General features: G+C 37.7%; 1 protein-coding gene across 1 annotated transcript in view; it reads left to right on the top strand.

Moving 5' to 3' along the window:
- The window catches only part of NLGN1 (neuroligin 1), a 783,716-nt gene extending 766,539 nt beyond the window's left edge, over positions 1-17,177 (top strand). Inside the window, exons 4-6 of the mRNA XM_005675300.3 lie at positions 9,407-9,619; positions 13,013-13,802; positions 14,602-17,177. Of these exons, the coding sequence (XP_005675357.1) occupies positions 9,407-9,619; positions 13,013-13,802; positions 14,602-15,424 (1,826 nt within the window). The 3' untranslated portion in view covers positions 15,425-17,177. The remainder of the gene's footprint in view (positions 1-9,406; positions 9,620-13,012; positions 13,803-14,601) is intronic.

The following is an 18,761-nucleotide window of genomic DNA, read 5'->3' as shown; positions in this document are numbered from 1 at the left end:
GATTATTATCACAGTCTTGTTTTCACAAATGTAATTGACTTCCTGTTTTTCAAAAAAGTAAATTAGAGGTATATTTTAAATTGAATAAAATAACTTTTATCACAAACATTGAACTATTATGTTAAGTTTCTGTAATGGGTCTTCAATAAGAGAATAAATCTACTTTTTAAAGTTAATTAGTTCCATAAACTTGCAGAAATTGGAAAATACATCCCTTAATGTACTTAATTAATCTCTATATATCTCTAAATATTTTCCATGTAATAAACTAATAATCTATAAAATAGAATCTTTTATAAAATACTTTTTCACTTATATTTTAGGGAAGTAAAATTTGTCACCCCAAAATGTGTCTTTGGAATGAGGATTATTTTAGGCTGTTTATTTTTAAGAAACAGAAGACTCAATAAGTCTTCCTTTTATTTCCCCCTAACGCTGCCTAAAGAATTAGATAAAAGGGCCTATAACAGGAAGTGAACTGTCCCCAGGGATAGCTATGAAGAATATGGGCTCAATGTGGTAGGGAGAGTTTAGCAATTCATATAAATTAAAGTCAGCTCTGTGTCCCATGTCTCTGCCTGGTACATCTTTTTAAAATTTAATTTAATTTTTTTAATTTTTAGTTTTTTAGTTTTTACAATGTTTTGCTGTTTTCTGCCATACAACAATACAAATCAGCCATGATTTTACATGCATCCTCTTCCTCCTTCCCTCCCTCCCAAGCCTCCCAAGCCACCCCCCATCCCATCCCTCTGGGTCATCACAGAGCGCCACCCTGGGCTCCATGTGCTATACAGCAACTTCTCACCAGCTATCCATCTCATGCTTGAGAGTGTAGGTATGCTGATGCTACTTCCTCTGCTCATCCCACTCTCTCTCTCCTCGACTGTGTGCGCAAGTCCATTTTCTACATCTGCATCTCCATTCTGCCTGGCCCATCTTCACGTGAATCTCCTTCATTCCCTTTGAAGTCCCAAACCAGCATCCTCTTTTGTCTTTAGCTGAAATGGCATTTAAGGTGAAGGCTTCAACCATTTTGGCAAAGTCTTCCCGAGTCTTTCTTATGTATACATGTTATTAAAGTTTATCTAGTGGTTCCTTCAGAGATAGCATTTCTTTGTGGAAAGGTCAGCAAGGTGATTTCCCTTAGCTTCAAGAGAGTCAAATTTATAATGCCCCAGAATCTTAATACTAAAACAGCAGATAAAAACATTGTATTCAATAGTTCCTGAACATAGGGTTCACTTTTATTTATGCTGAAAGTAAGGAAGCCACACTGCTTTCACAACATTCCAAAATTGTGAGGTACTCTGAAACCATGTCTCCTATTAGTATAAATATTAGCAGTTTTGCCCTTGGCTAAAGTACAAGCCACTGTAAGAGAGTATAATTCAGTGTGTTGGGCTGAAGTAGCCATAAGTAAAGGTGCTGTCTCAACACTATCAAAAGGAGTTGAAGTAGCAAACCCAGCACAATATTTCCCGTTGTTACCTTTTAAATACGAACCATCAGTGAACCGTGAGAAGTAAATGTTACCCAAAAGAATTTTCTGTAGATCATCAGGAGGAGTCAGGAGGTGGTACATCAGCATTAAGCAGTTGTGAGGGACCTCATCAGAGACAGAGGGGAGAAGAGTAGCAAGGTTAAGGTTGTTACAACATAGAAGATTCATGTGAGGAGCAGTTAACAAAAGAACTTCATAAGACATGAGGTGGCTGACAAAGAAATGTTGAGTGTGATGAGAGTTTAGGAGGGCTTCTACTCTGTGGTATACAAAAATAGTGAAAGGGGATAGCAATTTTCTCAGTGGCCTTAATCAGAAGGACAGTAATTGTAGTGGCTCTAAGCGAAGGGGGATATCCCTGTGCCAGGGGTTGATTTGCTGGCTACTGCATGCATGGGTCAGTGGTGGTCCCCGTGTTTATGAGCGAGTACATCCAAGACATTCATTTCCTTTTTATATATATAAAAAAAAGAAAAAGAGAATCTGGTCATTAGGATATCCAAGGGTCAGGTAAGTTCATCAAACTCTGCTTTAAGGCCTCAAAGGCTATGTCATCATTCAGTTCCCATAAAATTGGGTCAAGGTCCTTATTCTTGAGAAAAACATATAGAAATATGGCCATAAGAGAGAAATTTTGGAATCCATTTTTGGCAGTAACTGACTAGCTTAACTCCAGGAGTTGGTGATGGACAGGGAGGCCTGGCATGCTGCAGTCCATGGGGTTGCAAAGAATGGGACACGACTGAGTGACTGAACTTAACTGAACTGACTAGCTTAAGGAAACTTCAGAGTCGGTACTTAGTTTTGGGTTTATGGAAATTTAAGACACCGTGAAATCTATCTGGATCTAGGTAAAGCCCTTGTTCTATTAATAACATCAGATGCCTTTAATATCGAGCCCAGGTTTGAACAAACTGCAATTTTCCCTTGGAGACCTCATGTCCCTTTAAGGCTGAAAGTCTTAGCAAGTGGTGGTTCCCTTCTTGTAAAAAGGGTCGAAGAAAGCAAGGAAGCAAATCTCCACATATTGCACCAAAGTAGAACCTCTGAGGAACTTTGTGTCATCCAGGTCATCCTTCAGGATTGATAATAATAAAAACTCTCAGCAAAACCATCAGACATTATTTTACTAGCTAGGTGAATTGTTTTTCTTCCTAAGTGAAAGCAAAGAGTTATTGGCTACCTTCAACAACTGGAATACTAAAGAATGTGCCACATAATCAATTACTGTAAAGGATTCCCTTCCAGAAGGAGTGGATATCAGCAGAGCATAAAGGTTAAGAATAACAGGATGTCAAGGCATAACAATTTGTTTATTGCTCAGAGGTCCTGGACAGACTTTCACCTTTGGCTTTTAGGTTTTCTCATCAGTAAAATGGTAGTGTTACAGGGACTAGTACAAGGGACAATGAGGCCTTGAGCCTTGTAATCTATTATGGGCTTCATGCCTTCTTTACGGTAAGGTATTGATTAATTCTGGGGAAAGATTTTGAGGGATCTATTTGAACTTTTTTTTTAAATTTATTTTTGGCTGTGCTGGGTCTTAGCTGCTGCACGCTGGCTTTCTCTAGTTGTGGGTTGCTGGAGCTTCTCTTGCTGCAGAGCCTGGGCTCTAGAACACCTGGCTCAGTAGTTATGGCACATGTGCTTAGTTGCTCCACAGCATGTTGGATCTTTCTGGTCCAGGAATGGATCCAACCCATATCCCCTGCATTGGTGGGCAGATTCTTAACCACTGGACCAGCAGGGAAGTTCCCATCTGAATCTTGATAAGAGATGTAATGTGGAATTACCAACATCAGTTGATGATTTACCCATAAGGAAGGTGGTAACTGATGTAATAGGGCCAAAGATCAGTGTTTCCAGAATCAGCCCTAGTATCATCAGAGACAGAATGAATAAAATATGTCAAAGGGTAATTAAATTCCACTGGTATGTTACTTTGATGATTGCTGTAAAGTTCTGGAATTGTCTTCCCCTTTTGGGAGAGAGCAATTCTGGCATGATTCTTCTCTAAGAAGTCTTGACCTCATATGATGTGTATCTTTCAAAGGGCCTAAACAAAGGCAATAGATTCAGAGACAGGAACCTCTTGAGGTTCAATGCCGCGGTCCAGCCCCGGTGGATCCAGGGAATTCGAAGGGTGGACGGTGTTGGCGTGGAAAGACTTGTTTATTTATTAATATAAGATTAGATTAGGAAACTATAGTGTAGTAAGAAGATTAAGTGGAGGAAGAGGGCTGAATAGCTTGGTTTACGCGGAAGGCCAATAAAATTCCAGACAAGGAATTTGCACCATCTACGTTGGGCCACCAGCACCCGCTTAAATATCTAAGGGTGCCTCGCCTTAAGCTCCCTTTCATGCGGGTCTTAACAGCCAGGGCAAGTAAGTAGACCTGGCGAGCCTCCGCGCCCCAGGTGGAGATTCAGCCTGAAGTTAAAGTAAAGAGCAGAGAGAAGGAAAGGGAGAGAAGAAGAAAGAGAGAAAAAGACACGGGGGGAGCCAGAGTCCCAAGAAACCAGGCCGAGAGACTAGTTCGAGAAGCTGGCCCGAGAAACTGGCCCCCGGCCCCTGGCCCCCGGCCTTTATTGTTCAGAAGGCCTTTTATACTTTTGATAAAACATGGAGATCAATGGATAACACAAAATTATGTAGCGTTCGCAACCCAGATTCTTTCCGTATATCATTTTGTATACAAAAGGTCTCAGGTGATTTACATTATCTTTTGGCCAAGAGGCTTGTTAACACTTTTTGGCTCTCTTCCTTAATGAATGTTAATTTTGTTTCCCCTGAAGTGTTTTTCTTTAATCTGCATCTCCTTAAAGCATTAAAGTTACATCTCTATAGAACAAAGGTGCAGTGGGATATAACAAAGAAGGTACTTAACTCAAAGATCTAATGTTGCTAATACCAGGTCTACTACTTGTTTTTTTATATACCAACTATATCTAAAAATAAAGGATATGAAAATTTGGCAGCAAGCATTGACCCAAAAAATGAAACTTTTAATCAGTCCTATTCTAAAGATTTTGACTCCTCGGAAGCTCCTACATTCCTAGGATGTTTTAAGCTTCCTGTGCCTCCTGCGGTCAGGAGGCCTCAAACAATCACAGGCGCAGCTGTACGAGTCCTGCAGGCAGGCTAGAAAGCCATCAGAGGGTTTTTGGATTGAAACACTCTTTCAAATGCAGAAGACTAAAGCCCTGAATTGACTTTTTCCAGAAAATGTCAGAAGAGTGGAAAAGCAGAGCACAAAAGCCGGCAGATTTTTGTTGGGGTACATGCTTAGGAATTTCCAGAGGGGTCCCTGAAGTCTGAGCACGCCTTGCGTATGTCAGCTTCCTTCCTCATGACCTTGTCACGGGCGGGCTTCCTCACACTGGCTCCCGGCAGTTCAACCCCACTAGTTGAACTTTTTAGTATTCCAAAGCAGAGCTGCTTTACAGGAGTGTGTTTGAACATGGAGAGTGTGACTTAGGACTGGAAGAGATTCATCCCCAATCTGGAGTAATATTTCTCCAAGCCGATCAAGAGGGAGGGTTGGGAAGAGCCCCTGTGGTCCTTTGGAGCCCCGTCATTGAGAAGTGAAAGGAACATAGAAAGGCAGGTTGGAAAACTGAAGGTGCCTACAGCACCTAAATTTGTAACAATCTCTTTTTCAATTTTCTGGCTCTTTTCAATAATAGAAGAAACCAGGGTAGTTTGGGTTTTGTTTGTTGTTGTAAGTCGTATCCAACTCTTTTGCGACCCCATGGACTGTAGTAGCCCTCCAGGCTCCACTGTCCATGGGCCTTCCCAGGCAAGAATATTGGAGTGGTTTGCCATTTCCTTCTCCAGAGGATCTTCCTGACCCAGGGATCAAATCCATGTCTCCTGCATTGCAGGCTGATTCTTTAATCTGAGCCATCAGGAAAGACTTAGGTTTTGCTTAGGGATCTTCATTTGCTGGAGCTGAGGATTAAGAATGTTGATGTTTTTCCTTTTAGGTGACTCCTTTAGAGTGAGAGAAAGCTGGCTTGTCAGATTAACTAAATCAGGAGTAGATGTGGTTTTCCATTCCATCCTGATTCTTTTTACTGGAAGAAAAGGTCTCAGTTTAGCCCATTCATAAATATAGAATTTAAAGTTACCAGGATAGAATCAACATCTGAAAGAAGAAAAGAATTTTCTCTAAAAATAATCTGAAGTTGATTTTAATAGTTATGACCAGTTTCACCAGATTTTTGTGTGCAAGCCTGAATTTTGTCCAATCAACAGACTTAGGTAAATCCCTAGGAATTGCCTGATGAGTCACCGGTGATTGCTTGAGCCTGATTAGATAGTAAAGTAGCAGGCTGCTCTTTCAGTTGTAATTCTAGAGACCTTTCAGGATATTCTCAATTAGCAGTTTTCATCCAGTAGTGGGTCTGGGCTTCACCAACAAACTTATGAACTAGCTGATATAAGTCAGATAAACCAGGTAGATAAGTCTGAATGACTATATTGAATTCCTTAGTAATTCTGTGAGGATTTTTTGTTACTTTGGGAAAATTTTTGACTATGGTTTCAAGGAAAAGGGAAGTTTGGCAAGAGAATTAGTGTGGAGGAATTTAGCATATAAAGAAGGTGTAGGTGATGTAAGATCTTCCCTGGAGGCTCAGCGGTAAAGAATTTGGCTGCAATGCAGGAGACCCAGGTTCAATCCCTGGGTCAGGAAGATACCCTGGAGGAGGAAATGGCAACCCCCTCTAGTATTCTTGCCTGAGAAATCCCACGGACAGAGGATCCTGTCAGGCTACAGTTCATGGGATTGCAAGAGTTGGACACAACTTAGTGCAACTAAACCACCACCACCACCAGGTGATATAGAGGGAAGGAGGAATATGGCACCAGAGGCAGGTCCTGAGACAAAGAAGGCAGGGAAGGAGCATGAGGTTTTAGAAGCATTGGAAGGACTGATGTTGAAGCTGAAACTCCAATGATTTGGCCACCTGATGCGAAGAGCTGACTCATTGGAAAAGACCCTGATCCTGGGAAAGATTGAGGGCAGGAGGAAAAGGGGATGACAGAGGATGAGATGGTTGGATGGCATCACCGACTCAATGGACATGGCTTTGGGTGGACTCTGGGAGTTGATGATGGACAGGGAGGCCTGTCATGCTGTGGTTCATGGGGTCACAAAAAGTTGGACACAACTGAGCGACTGAACTGAACTGAATCTTTCTTTGTTTTTTCTTTTTCTTTCTTTTTTTTTTTCTGCCTCAATTCATCTTAAACATCTTACTTTGCAAAGAAGCAATTTTAGGCTCCTGATAACATTTGGAAACCTGAGAATACCAATTAAAATAAGTATTACATTAAGTTTCTGGAAATCTTGGATTATTGTCCAGTTTGGTTTTAAGAAAAATGAGTTTGGGGATTTAAAAAATTCCCCATAATGGCCAGTGATACTCTAAATCACCTTTAGTTAGGTTGGTCCATTTGGTTAGAAATATGCCTGAGGAAAGACTATAGTTTTTAAATATAAAATTGGCCAGACTCCCTGTAAATGGGCATGCTCAAAACTTTAGATAGTAGGGATCCCATTTCTCAAAGATTTCTACCTAGAGTAAAAGGATAATTTTCAAATAGCATAAACATCTCAAGCAACTCAAATAGCTCAAACAGCCTGCAGGTCTAATAATAGCCAGTTCAGAAGGAACACTCTAGTTCTGAAGGTCTGCTCAGTACAGCTCTAATATAACAGCCCAGTTCAAGGGGAATCAGGCCAAAGGCTTAATAGCACAGTGCCAATAAAATAGCCCCTCTTCCAAAAGGAATTGAGTCAAAGGCTGAACCCACACAGTTATAATGAAGCAGCCCCTGATCCCAGTGGAATGAACCAAAGGCTAGCCAATTCCAGCAGGAACAGTCCTACCCCCTGTTCCAGAAGGAATCCTCCCGAAGATGAGCACAGTTCCAATTCAAGAAGGCCAATTTCAAAAATCAGGCAGATGCCAAATAAGTACTCGCACACATACAGAACAAAGTCTTAGCCAGAAAAGAAGTGAAGTGAAGTGAAGTCTCTCAGTCGTGTCTGACTCTTTGCGACCCCATGGACTGTAGCCTATCAGGCTCCTTTGTCCATGGCATTTTCCAGGCAATAGTAGTGGAGTAGATTGTGATTTCCTTCTCCAGGTAGCCAGAAAAGACATAGTCTTAAAACAGATCCCCAGTAAAGACTGGAGGGCTTCAAAATGCAAATAGGGCAGAAGCTTACATCCAGAAGAAAGACTAACTCTTAAATCCCAGGGCTGACAAGAAAAGCAGTGAGCAGCAATGGGTTCAATGTGAGCATCACACTTGTCTACCATCACTAGCCAGGAAATCATCAGGGATCTTCTCTGGATCTCCATTCAGGCCACCAAAATGTTGACTTAAATAGACTGCCAGCAATTTCTCCAGTAGAAATGGGTTTACTTGGGATCAACAAAGAATTGCAGTTTGGGGTCTACAACTGTGGCGAGCCACATGCCAGTCCCCCCACAGCAAAGAGAGAAGGACTTTTTTAAAAAAGGGAAAAGGAAGGTGGGAGCATATAGTAAACAAAGAGTCTGTTGGAGGACTTTGAAGAGTTTGAAGTATAGAGGCTTTTCAGGGCCTGAGTTGTGAGAGTCTCTCTGGCTGAGCTCTTGCCAGGCAAGGAAAGCTTTTCTTCTGTTGGGTTCTGCTATTGTCACAGTGCATGACAACTCCCCTTTCTGACTTCCCAGCTCTATTTTAATTGAGGTTTCTGTTTGTCAGTTTTACACTATCCATCTCCTTTTTTTAAATTGCCTTTTCTACTCTGTCAGTTTAGATCTTTGTAACCTCTCCCCACCCTCATTCTCTCCATTAATCAACATATATTCCTCTTCACTATGAAATGGAGCTTTGAACATTGGAGAAATATGGATCTCAACTCTTTAAGAATCTTCAAATGTTCTATATTGTTTTCTAACTTCTTATATTATCTCAGTTTATCATTTGGGGCATTCTAAAATGTAATCTCAAATTATATCAGCTACAGTGATTCTTAACCATGGCACATCATCAATAAATATGTGCATATACCTATACATACAAAGAGTTGCATATAATTTTATGCACAAGTCTTAGAAAAATACCCCTGTTCTGTGTCCTCATATCCTGCCAGTCTACCACACATACCTGAAATTCCAACCATATTAGACCACGAGCAACTTGAGGACTGACAGTTTTTATGCAAAAACACACCCTCATACACCCCATGATGCTGCTACTGCTACTGCTACTGCTGCTGCTGCTGCTGCTGCTGCGTCGCTTCAGTCGTTTCTGGCTCTGTGCGACCCCAGAGACGGCAGCCCACCAGGCTCCCCAGTCCCTGGGATTCTCCAGGCAAGAACACTGGAGTGGGTTGCCATTTCCTTCTCCAATGCATGCAAGTGAAAAGTGAAAGTGAAGTCGCTCAGTCGTGTCCAACTCTTAGCGACCCCATGGACTGCAACCTACCAGGCTCCTCCATCCATGGGATTTGCAAGGCAAGAGTACTGGAGTGGGGTGCCATTGCCTTCTCCACACTCCATGATACTATCTCAAATATCTCCACCAAGTAAGTCAGCCCCTAGAATGTCTCTCTTGAGGTCTTTCACAATGTTTTCATTCTCTCTTTACCTGCTACCTGTTACCTGTTACCTGGATAGCTTGGGAAACATTTGGGGAAGATAAATATCATTTTCCAGATTTTAGTCTCTGCTATTCTTCCTAAAGTAAATTAGTTTATTCTGGTGGAAAATCATTTTTTCCCTAAAGAACTTGGGTTTTACTCATCTTGATGAAAACAGGTTTCAATTTTATTTAAATTTTCTATCTGTTTGACTCATGTCAACTCAAAAGGGTGTTCTTTGATGTCTTCTATTTTCCAGGTTTCTTGAGCACAGGGGATCAGGCTGCAAAAGGAAACTATGGACTCCTTGATCTCATACAGGCTTTAAGATGGACTAGTGAGAATATTGGATTCTTTGGTGGTGACCCCTTAAGAATCACTGTTTTTGGATCTGGCGCTGGGGGTTCATGTGTCAATCTGCTGACTTTATCCCATTATTCTGAAGGTAACCGTTGGAGCAATTCAACCAAAGGTATTATGCAGGTTGCAAATTTTGACAATTTTGGTGTCTGCATGCCACCACCATCAGTAGTATGTGATGCTCTGTATATATTTCTGTTTAAACTAAATGTTAGAGTGAACTCAATAACTGTTTCAAACTTTGTTTCTTCAGCGTCTCTATGCATGTTTAAATTTTTGTCAAACTCTTTTCTTTGTTTCCTGTGGAGCTTGGTATGGATGCCCTTACAAGCACATTTCAGAATAATTAGCATTACAGTAACGTTTCTCTCCTCCAAAGGGTGATTTTGGGGAAAATCAAAGATGTTCACATTTCTGTTATGTTGATTCAGTAATCAAAATCAAAGACATGGGTTTTTAAAAAAATTATCGTTTAATGCAAGGCTTGTATATAATCCATTTTCTAGATGGTAAACTTTTTTAACCCTTTACTAGTATGAAGATAATAAGGAAGCGGTTGTAAGCTAGTTCGTCTGAAAACGTCATTTTCACTTGTCTGAGTAGAGGACAGACATTTGATTATCTTGCATGCATGATCCAAAATTGTCAAAGCATTAAGGTCACTAGTAGAGCTTTTGATTAAAAAGAAAAATATGTTTGATTTTGTTCTTTTTCTATTTTCAACTCCAAAAATGTTATTTTTTCCCCCTGAAGCCTGTCAAAGCAGCCTGGAGCACTGAGGCTGGTTAAATCCACGAGATATTGTTTTTGTCTCCATTTTCTGGCCTTGACATCTTTTTTCCAAAATGCCTGTGCCAGGCTTATCATGCTGGTCTTTATGAACTCCCATTTTACCATGAGTTTAGTCACCCATTCTTATAGCATTATTAATTTGAAATATCCACAAGAACAGTGGTGTTTTGTTGGAGAAGTCTGTAAAGTGAATATTTTCTCTCCATTATACATACAGAATAGATAGGAAAAGAGAGAATACATAGCAACATAGACCATCTTATGTTTTCTGCTTTTCCATTGTCAGTTTATAGATATTAAGAAAGTATACACTGTCAGTTTTAAATCATGAAGCTCGTCAGTTTGTAAGACTAACTTTTAGGATATGAGCACCAGACACAGAATATTTGTTTTTGGCATCAAAGACACATTAATGTCAAATTCCAGAATAACAGTCATTAAATGAGTTTATATATTTGGAGGATCATATATTATTATTGACTTAATTTGTAGACATAGTTTATGTAATATCTCACTTGTATCAGTAGAGTTCTGATTTGAGATAACAAAATGGCACATGTATGAGAACTCTTCCAAAGTATAGAGATTTTGGTCTTCAGTGAAGTGACTTATTTTGAAATAATAAAGTTTGTTGTTTTTTTCCTTAATTGAACAGATTAGAATGTTCTAGCTTGAAGACTATACTAATGCCAGTACTCATCTAGGATAACGTTAGCCAATCTTTTCAGACTTCTTAGGGTCCTTTGGTCTCAAAGGGTATTTGCACTAATTTTTTTCTAAATTTTTTTTCTAAATGTAAAGTAAACATGGGTATCACAGCCATTTTCAGCCAGTATAAAACTAGCATTTTCTAAAGAGATGAATCAATTACTTCATCAGATAGTGTTGCTATTCATCAGTCAATCAATGTGGTAAACAGTGGCAAATGGCTGTGTAAACAGGTGAAAACATAGCATTCCATTACACACACTCTTCAAGGAAATCTATCCATGCCTGGCTAGATAAATGTACTTATGTGTGATCTAGTTCTAAGCTTACTTCTAGTAACAAAGCTGCCTAAATTGACCAGGAGATGCTCAGAAGGGGTCTTGGAATCATCAGGCTAATTTTATCTCCGTTACAGACATAGACTTTAAAGTTTGGGAACTTCCCAGAGCTGCAACAATTCTCAGGCCTGTAACAATAATGCATACTAGTACTCTCACTAATGATAAAATATGTGGATTTTCCCAGTACCATTTAGATGGCATATTTCAGACTATATTAAATGTGATATATGTATTTTTTGGGTGTATTTAGTTAACGTCATTAAGTCCCTATAATGGGAAAGAATCTTATAGATGTCTTATTTTAGCTATAAAATTTTTAAGCAGTAAAATAGTTCTCTGAGCCAATGTTGACAAGCACAATTTTAAAAAGTTATTCGTACTATAGGTATTCTCTTTGCTATAGCAAACTGAAAATATTTTCATAAAGATGTCAGAAATCAAAACAAATATTTATTAGTATTTTTTGACTTTTTGAATATTTTATAATTATCTGGAAACATTACAGGCATTTTGAATGTGTATATGTGTTTGTAGAAAAAAAGAGAAAGCTTTGCTTCTAATTTAGTCATTACTTTAGCACCTTTGTGAAAAAGAATTCTTATACGTTAACACATATGAATGATTGAGCATGTGTTTGAATAACTGAAATACAAAGCTATGTTTGGAAATTGATAATAAAGGTAATTTTTAAAATAGAATAGATAAATTATATTTTAAAAATGAGAATTTTATTAGAAAATACCCTAATAAGTAAAATTCATTTATAAATTTGAATGGTATGCAGCTCTTATCAAGCTGCATATGGGACCATGATTTATAATTTTTAAATGTAATTAAATGAAAAGCAATGGACCATGTACTTTTCATCTTTTATGATAAAATATAGCAGTGCACGTTCAACAGTGGAAAAAGTTAAATCACCTCCCGCCCCCACTAAATCCTTCTGCTGATGGTTTTCTCTTTAACCTAGTGAATACACTGCAAATGTTATATCTTCCTCAGAAAGATGAGTATTCAACATACTGTGTCTAATATAAAGAGTTGGGAAGAGTATGTCTAAAGTGATATTCTGTTTTGTGTGCCTTTAAGGCCATCCCCAGGGTATTAGCAGATTCCCAGTTCCAGTAATTATGTAAACATATCAACAATTGTTTTCAAATAAATTCTGATTAAAACAAACACATAGAGCCATTTTGAAGAAAGATACATGCAGCCAAATTGGAGGAAATATCCTCAAAAGACAATACAAAGTGTGATGTAGAGCTAAAGGGGAGAGAGCCCCATCTGGTTGGCTGTGACAGTAACATAGGTGTTTACATGCTGAGCAAATGAATACTTGAGACTTCTTTTACCACTACTATTTCCACATTCTCCATTTCTCCTTGTTTACTCTTTTTTGAGACAGTGCACAATTTAGATCTCTTCCTTCTCAAAGCAGCTGCTACTGAAAGCAGAAGACTCTAATCCATCTTTCCAATTCATTGTACCCTGGGGATGAATTTGTGTACCTTCTCTTAAGCAAAAATGTCTCTATCTCCCTGTTTCTTGAGTCATATCTGGGTTTTTATATACACATCTCAAATATCAGATTTGATTGTTTTACCACAACATTATTCAAAGGTCATCTGAAATGTTTTGTTATTATTATTTTTTTTTCCCCATAGGACTCTTTCAACGAGCAATAGCTCAAAGTGGAACAGCCCTTTCCAGCTGGGCTGTTAGTTTCCAACCTGCAAAATATGCTAGAATGTTGGCCACAAAAGTTGGTTGCAATGTTTCAGATACAGTAGAGTTGGTGGAATGCTTGCAGAAGAAGCCTTACAAAGAACTTGTTGACCAAGATATTCAACCAGCACGATACCACATAGCCTTTGGACCTGTGATTGATGGTGATGTGATACCAGATGACCCTCAGATACTGATGGAGCAAGGAGAGTTTCTCAACTATGATATAATGTTAGGAGTTAACCAAGGGGAAGGATTAAAATTTGTTGAAAATATAGTAGATAGTGATGATGGTATATCTGCTAGTGATTTTGACTTTGCTGTTTCTAATTTTGTTGATAACTTATATGGATATCCTGAAGGCAAAGATGTTTTGAGAGAAACCATTAAATTCATGTATACTGACTGGGCTGACCGTCATAACCCTGAAACCAGAAGGAAGACGTTATTAGCTTTGTTTACGGACCATCAGTGGGTGGCACCAGCTGTGGCTACAGCAGATCTTCACTCAAATTTTGGTTCACCCACCTATTTCTATGCCTTTTACCATCATTGCCAAACAGATCAGGTTCCAGCCTGGGCTGATGCAGCTCATGGAGATGAAGTTCCCTATGTACTAGGAATACCCATGATTGGACCTACAGAGTTATTTCCTTGCAATTTCTCCAAAAATGATGTGATGCTGAGTGCTGTCGTAATGACATACTGGACAAATTTTGCTAAAACTGGGTAGGTACCTAAGGAATGAAGTTTGCTATACTTTAGTAAAAATATCCTCTTAAGCACTTAAAATATACATGTTTTGTGTCCAAATGATTTAATTTAATAGGTTGATGCCAATGATATTTAAGTTCCTTTATTCAAAATTTATATTTGTGGTGTTTCAGAAATCACTGCTTTATTCTTACTTTGTAAAGCTTATTAAGAATGTCTTTTATCTTTATTGCATTACTCAATTAAATTTATTTTCTTTTTTTAATTACACAAGATTTATTATTATTATTCAATAATGACAAGTTTTATTTTATAGAGATTTTCAGTTTACAGTACTGTATGCCTTTTGATCCTCCCAAGTACCTTGTGAGGAGAGCAGGTCAAATACCATAATTCCATTTTACATAAAAAGGGCCTTAGGCTATGAAAGTTTCACATATATATAGTCAAATATCTAGTATATAGCAGCATTAGGACTCCAATCCTCACCTGCCAATTCCAAATCCCAACTTTTCCCCACTGCTGTCTCTGCTATCTTGCCTATGAGAAAACTCACTTGTACTTGAATTTTTTAATCTTTGGATGTGTAGCAGTCCATGGGTAGAGAGAACAAGAAAGTGAGATTTACTCAAATTATATTATCAAACATTTAACAACCTGCCTGAAATGGAACTGCTATTTCTAAATTAACCCAAGTTATATTAAAACAGTCTAAAGCCTTGCTGAGTTACCTCTTCAATTAAATGTTAAACTAGTGCTATTATGATTTTTTAAAAATAAAGCAAACTTCTTTCTCATAATTTCTCTTTTTTAGTGACCCAAATCAACCAGTCCCTCAAGACACAAAATTCATCCATACCAAACCCAATCGCTTTGAAGAAGTAGCATGGACCAGATATTCCCAGAAAGACCAACTTTATCTCCATATTGGATTAAAACCAAGAGTTAAAGAACATTACAGAGCCAATAAGGTAAACCTCTGGTTGGAGCTGGTACCTCATCTGCATAATCTCAATGACATTTCCCAGTATACCTCGACAACAACTAAAGTGCCATCAACTGACATCACTTTCAGACCTACAAGAAAAAATTCCGTACCTGTCACATCAGCCTTTCCCACTGCCAAGCAGGATGATCCCAAACAACAGCCAAGTCCATTTTCAGTGGATCAAAGGGACTACTCAACAGAGCTGAGCGTCACTATCGCCGTTGGAGCATCACTGCTGTTTCTGAACATCTTGGCCTTTGCAGCCCTGTACTACAAAAAGGATAAGAGGAGACATGACGTTCACAGGAGATGCAGCCCTCAGCGCACGACTACCAATGATCTGACCCACGCACAAGAAGAGGAGATCATGTCCCTGCAAATGAAGCACACTGATTTGGATCATGAGTGTGAGTCCATCCATCCACACGAGGTGGTTCTCCGGACCGCCTGCCCCCCAGATTACACACTAGCTATGAGGAGGTCACCTGATGATGTTCCCTTAATGACACCCAACACCATCACAATGATTCCCAACACTATACCAGGGATTCAACCCTTACACACATTCAATACATTTACTGGAGGACAGAACAATACTCTGCCCCATCCCCACCCCCACCCCCATTCACATTCAACAACCAGGGTATAGCCAGATAAGAGAAACAAACTATTTTTTTGATGGATTGCAGTAAAAGATTGCTGAAGATTCCTTGGCTTTCAACCTACAAGACTCTTACTATTTAAATAAGGAGGAATATTATGTGAATATACATATCAAGAACTTTGGGGGTTTTGAAAAAAAAAGAATTGTACATATATACACAAATCAACTTTAAAAGCGAATTTCAATTGCTTGAAGCAGTTGTTCTGAATGATACTTTTTCATTCACATTCAAGAATTAATTTTTTGAAGATTTATGTTACATAATGGAAGTAGGCATGTGGAACACCAAACAGGAAAGAACTATGTCTGAAATATAAAATATAAAAATTTAAAAAATAACCATGAATATGCACAAGGGACACACCAATGGAATGTCAGATAATTTTCACCAGTTTTTATTTGGAGCTGTTTTATTGTGTAGACCATATTTACATATTTGGATAAGTACACAAAGCACCAATGCTGTTAATGGCCTTAGCAGAGGCTCATGCTGAAATTTGCCAGTAAAACAAAGAAGTTTAAAGACTGGCAGGTACAACATTATCACATAAGTGCTGTCAGTATAAAGTTGTGGGGATAAAGGAAACTGGATATTTTTAGCACGATGTGCATGATAATTTATATGCTTGGTGGCTGTGCTGTTGATTAAGCCGTAATTAAAATTCTTCTCATCCCACTGAAGTTTTTAATAGAAGCTTCCTCCATCAATTGGCAGAAACTAAAGAAGAATTTAGGGGGCAAAAGTAATTACAATAAAATAATTCACAGTAGTTTTGATAATAGAAGGAATTAGTTACTAAATGTATCTGAAGAAACTATAGGCATAGTGGTGAATACTCGCTGATATGAATCCCAGAAAAAAAAAAATTTCCTGTGTTTTTAATGTTCTTTTCATTCCCATCTAAATATTTTCTAGAAATATAACCCTAATCGGACATATGTTACAGAATCTATAATTTGCTGTGGTTTTTGTTATTCTGTATTTTGTTCCTTTGGGTAAGGTGAAGTGTGTCCAAAGAGTAACTTGCAAGTCTTTATGATCTGAGGATGCCCCAAATTACCACTCTGATTACAGTTCTCAGTTCATTGATTTACTCATGTTGCATGACAAAATGTTTACTGATAATAATTCAGTATAAAGTTATGTCCCTCCTCACATCACTTATCTTTCTCACTGAGGTTCCTTCACTGGAATTTACTCACACAGTCTCAATAGAGTGCAACGTAGATAAAGAACCTAGAAGGAGCGTCAACACCTGGAGGATTATAGTCTTACACGTACGTGTGATTTTAAATGAATAGTCTAAGACCACAGAAAACTCTTCATCCCCTTGTTGTTTACCAGTAACAGTATATCACAGACCTTTCCAAATGTTTGTATATGTAATCAGATGTACATTTATATTAAAAAAAATCGAGATGGACTTAAAGAGCACATCCTGATAAATACTTTCTCTCTTACCTGTACTATATTTCTATTAGACTAAAGTTATGTGATTTTTTTTTACATTTTTTCAGATGACTAGCAATTTTGATAGTTTGTAAGATAATGCAAAGAACTTTCTCTGACAAACTAACTGCAGTAACAGAAACCTTTCTTTTCAGTTACTCTTTTTCAAGAATGAAAGCTTATTATACAAAAAAAAATTGTATACTACTTGATGGAAACAACTTTGTACATCTTGGCCATGTCATTGGTCATTGCGTGAAATAAAGATAATAATGACTATTAGTCCAATGCTAAGAGACATGATCTTTGCTCATTAAAGAGCTAAAATGTTTATTGCTGTTTTGTCTTTTTTTAAAAACAAAAAAAAAAAAAGGAAAGAAGAAATGAAACATGACTGTCTCAGAGAGTCATTTCTCTAGACCAGTCGGGTTTTTGAAGACATGTAGTTAACTTCTACAGAAGACACACTGTGTATTTAAAATCAAGTGTCATCTAAAATGAAACTGATGAAACATTAATTTTATTATGAATTTATAAGCCCAGGAACTCATGAAAAGTATTAGCATTGTATTTTTTAATACCTCTTCTTGTGAAAGTGGCGTGGAAATAAAATGTGCCAATCGTTTTCAGTTAGAAACACACGGTCCAATTCTGATCATCAAGAAACAGGTCTACTGGAAATAAATGTGCAACATTTATGAAATACAATATCTAGTTTCCCAATATCAGGGTGATTAAATTCCCATAAAGTAATGGATAGAAAGTTATCATTCTAAGAAAATTTTAAAGTGCTGAGCAAGACTTTAAGCTAACAATAAAGATAAAAATCTTCTATTTTGAGGAATTTATTTACTTATAATTCCCCCTTCCAATTATTAACTATCAGTAAAATGTAGATGTTGCTCCATAGCTTCAAATAAAAATCTATTGGAAGAAAAAAAAAGTCTTCAAAATCCAGAGCGGTCTATGTTCAGTTTTTGCCTGATGTGATTATGCTTTTAGGCTGTGAACTGCCAATGTAAACATAAAGAATTGTTTTGCATCTTAAATATTGTTTAATCAGAAAACTGTCTTTTACTATATTGATTAAACAAAAGATAAAGACAAAAATAGAAATGAAAACAAAATAAGATATAAATGAAATCTTTCATATGCATTACTTCAGTTAGCAAAACCATTCTATTTTAATGATGGCCTTATTTATATCTACTTATCTGTTGCTCTAAACTTATCTGTTACTCGATCTACCTAGCTATCAAAACAGACACTTATTTTATACTAATTTAGGGAAATGACCTAGGAAAACAAACCATAGCCCTATTTTGTTTTTATTAATGTAGCAAAAACTTTGTGAAAGATAAAGCAGCTCTAACTTTTATTACTGTTTGAGGTCATGATGTCATCATTGTGAGCATTAGTTTCTAGTTTTATATTACAGCAGCTACTTTTCTGAATGTAAAATGATGTCCCACAATAAATAGAATATGAAGAGCTGTTTTTAAAGCTGAAAAAAATTTTAAATTGCAATAAGTATTTTGAATAATGTGATTAGATTTTACCCAAATGTTTTAAATATATTTATTTAGATGATGATTTTCTTTAGAAAACAAGTCACAAAATTAAAAGAATATTTTTGTCATCACATATTAATTCATACTTCCCTGCCTGTGCTGAAACTGCAAGTAGCCAAGGCCGCTTACAATTTATACAAACATTAAGCCAAAATTAACTTTATTTCATTGTCTTCAGTTCAGTTCAGTTCAGTTCAGTCGCTCAGTCATGTCCAACTCTTTGTGACCCCATGGACTACAGCACTCCAGGCTTCCCTGTCCCTCCCCAAATCCAGGAACTTTCTCAAACTCCATGTCCATC

This window comes from Capra hircus, chromosome 1 (assembly GCF_001704415.2).
Source record: "Capra hircus breed San Clemente chromosome 1, ASM170441v1, whole genome shotgun sequence".
NCBI lineage: Eukaryota > Metazoa > Chordata > Mammalia > Artiodactyla > Bovidae > Capra > Capra hircus.
Note: the sequence above shows the minus strand (reverse complement) of the source record. Positions and strands in the feature narration are given on the sequence as shown.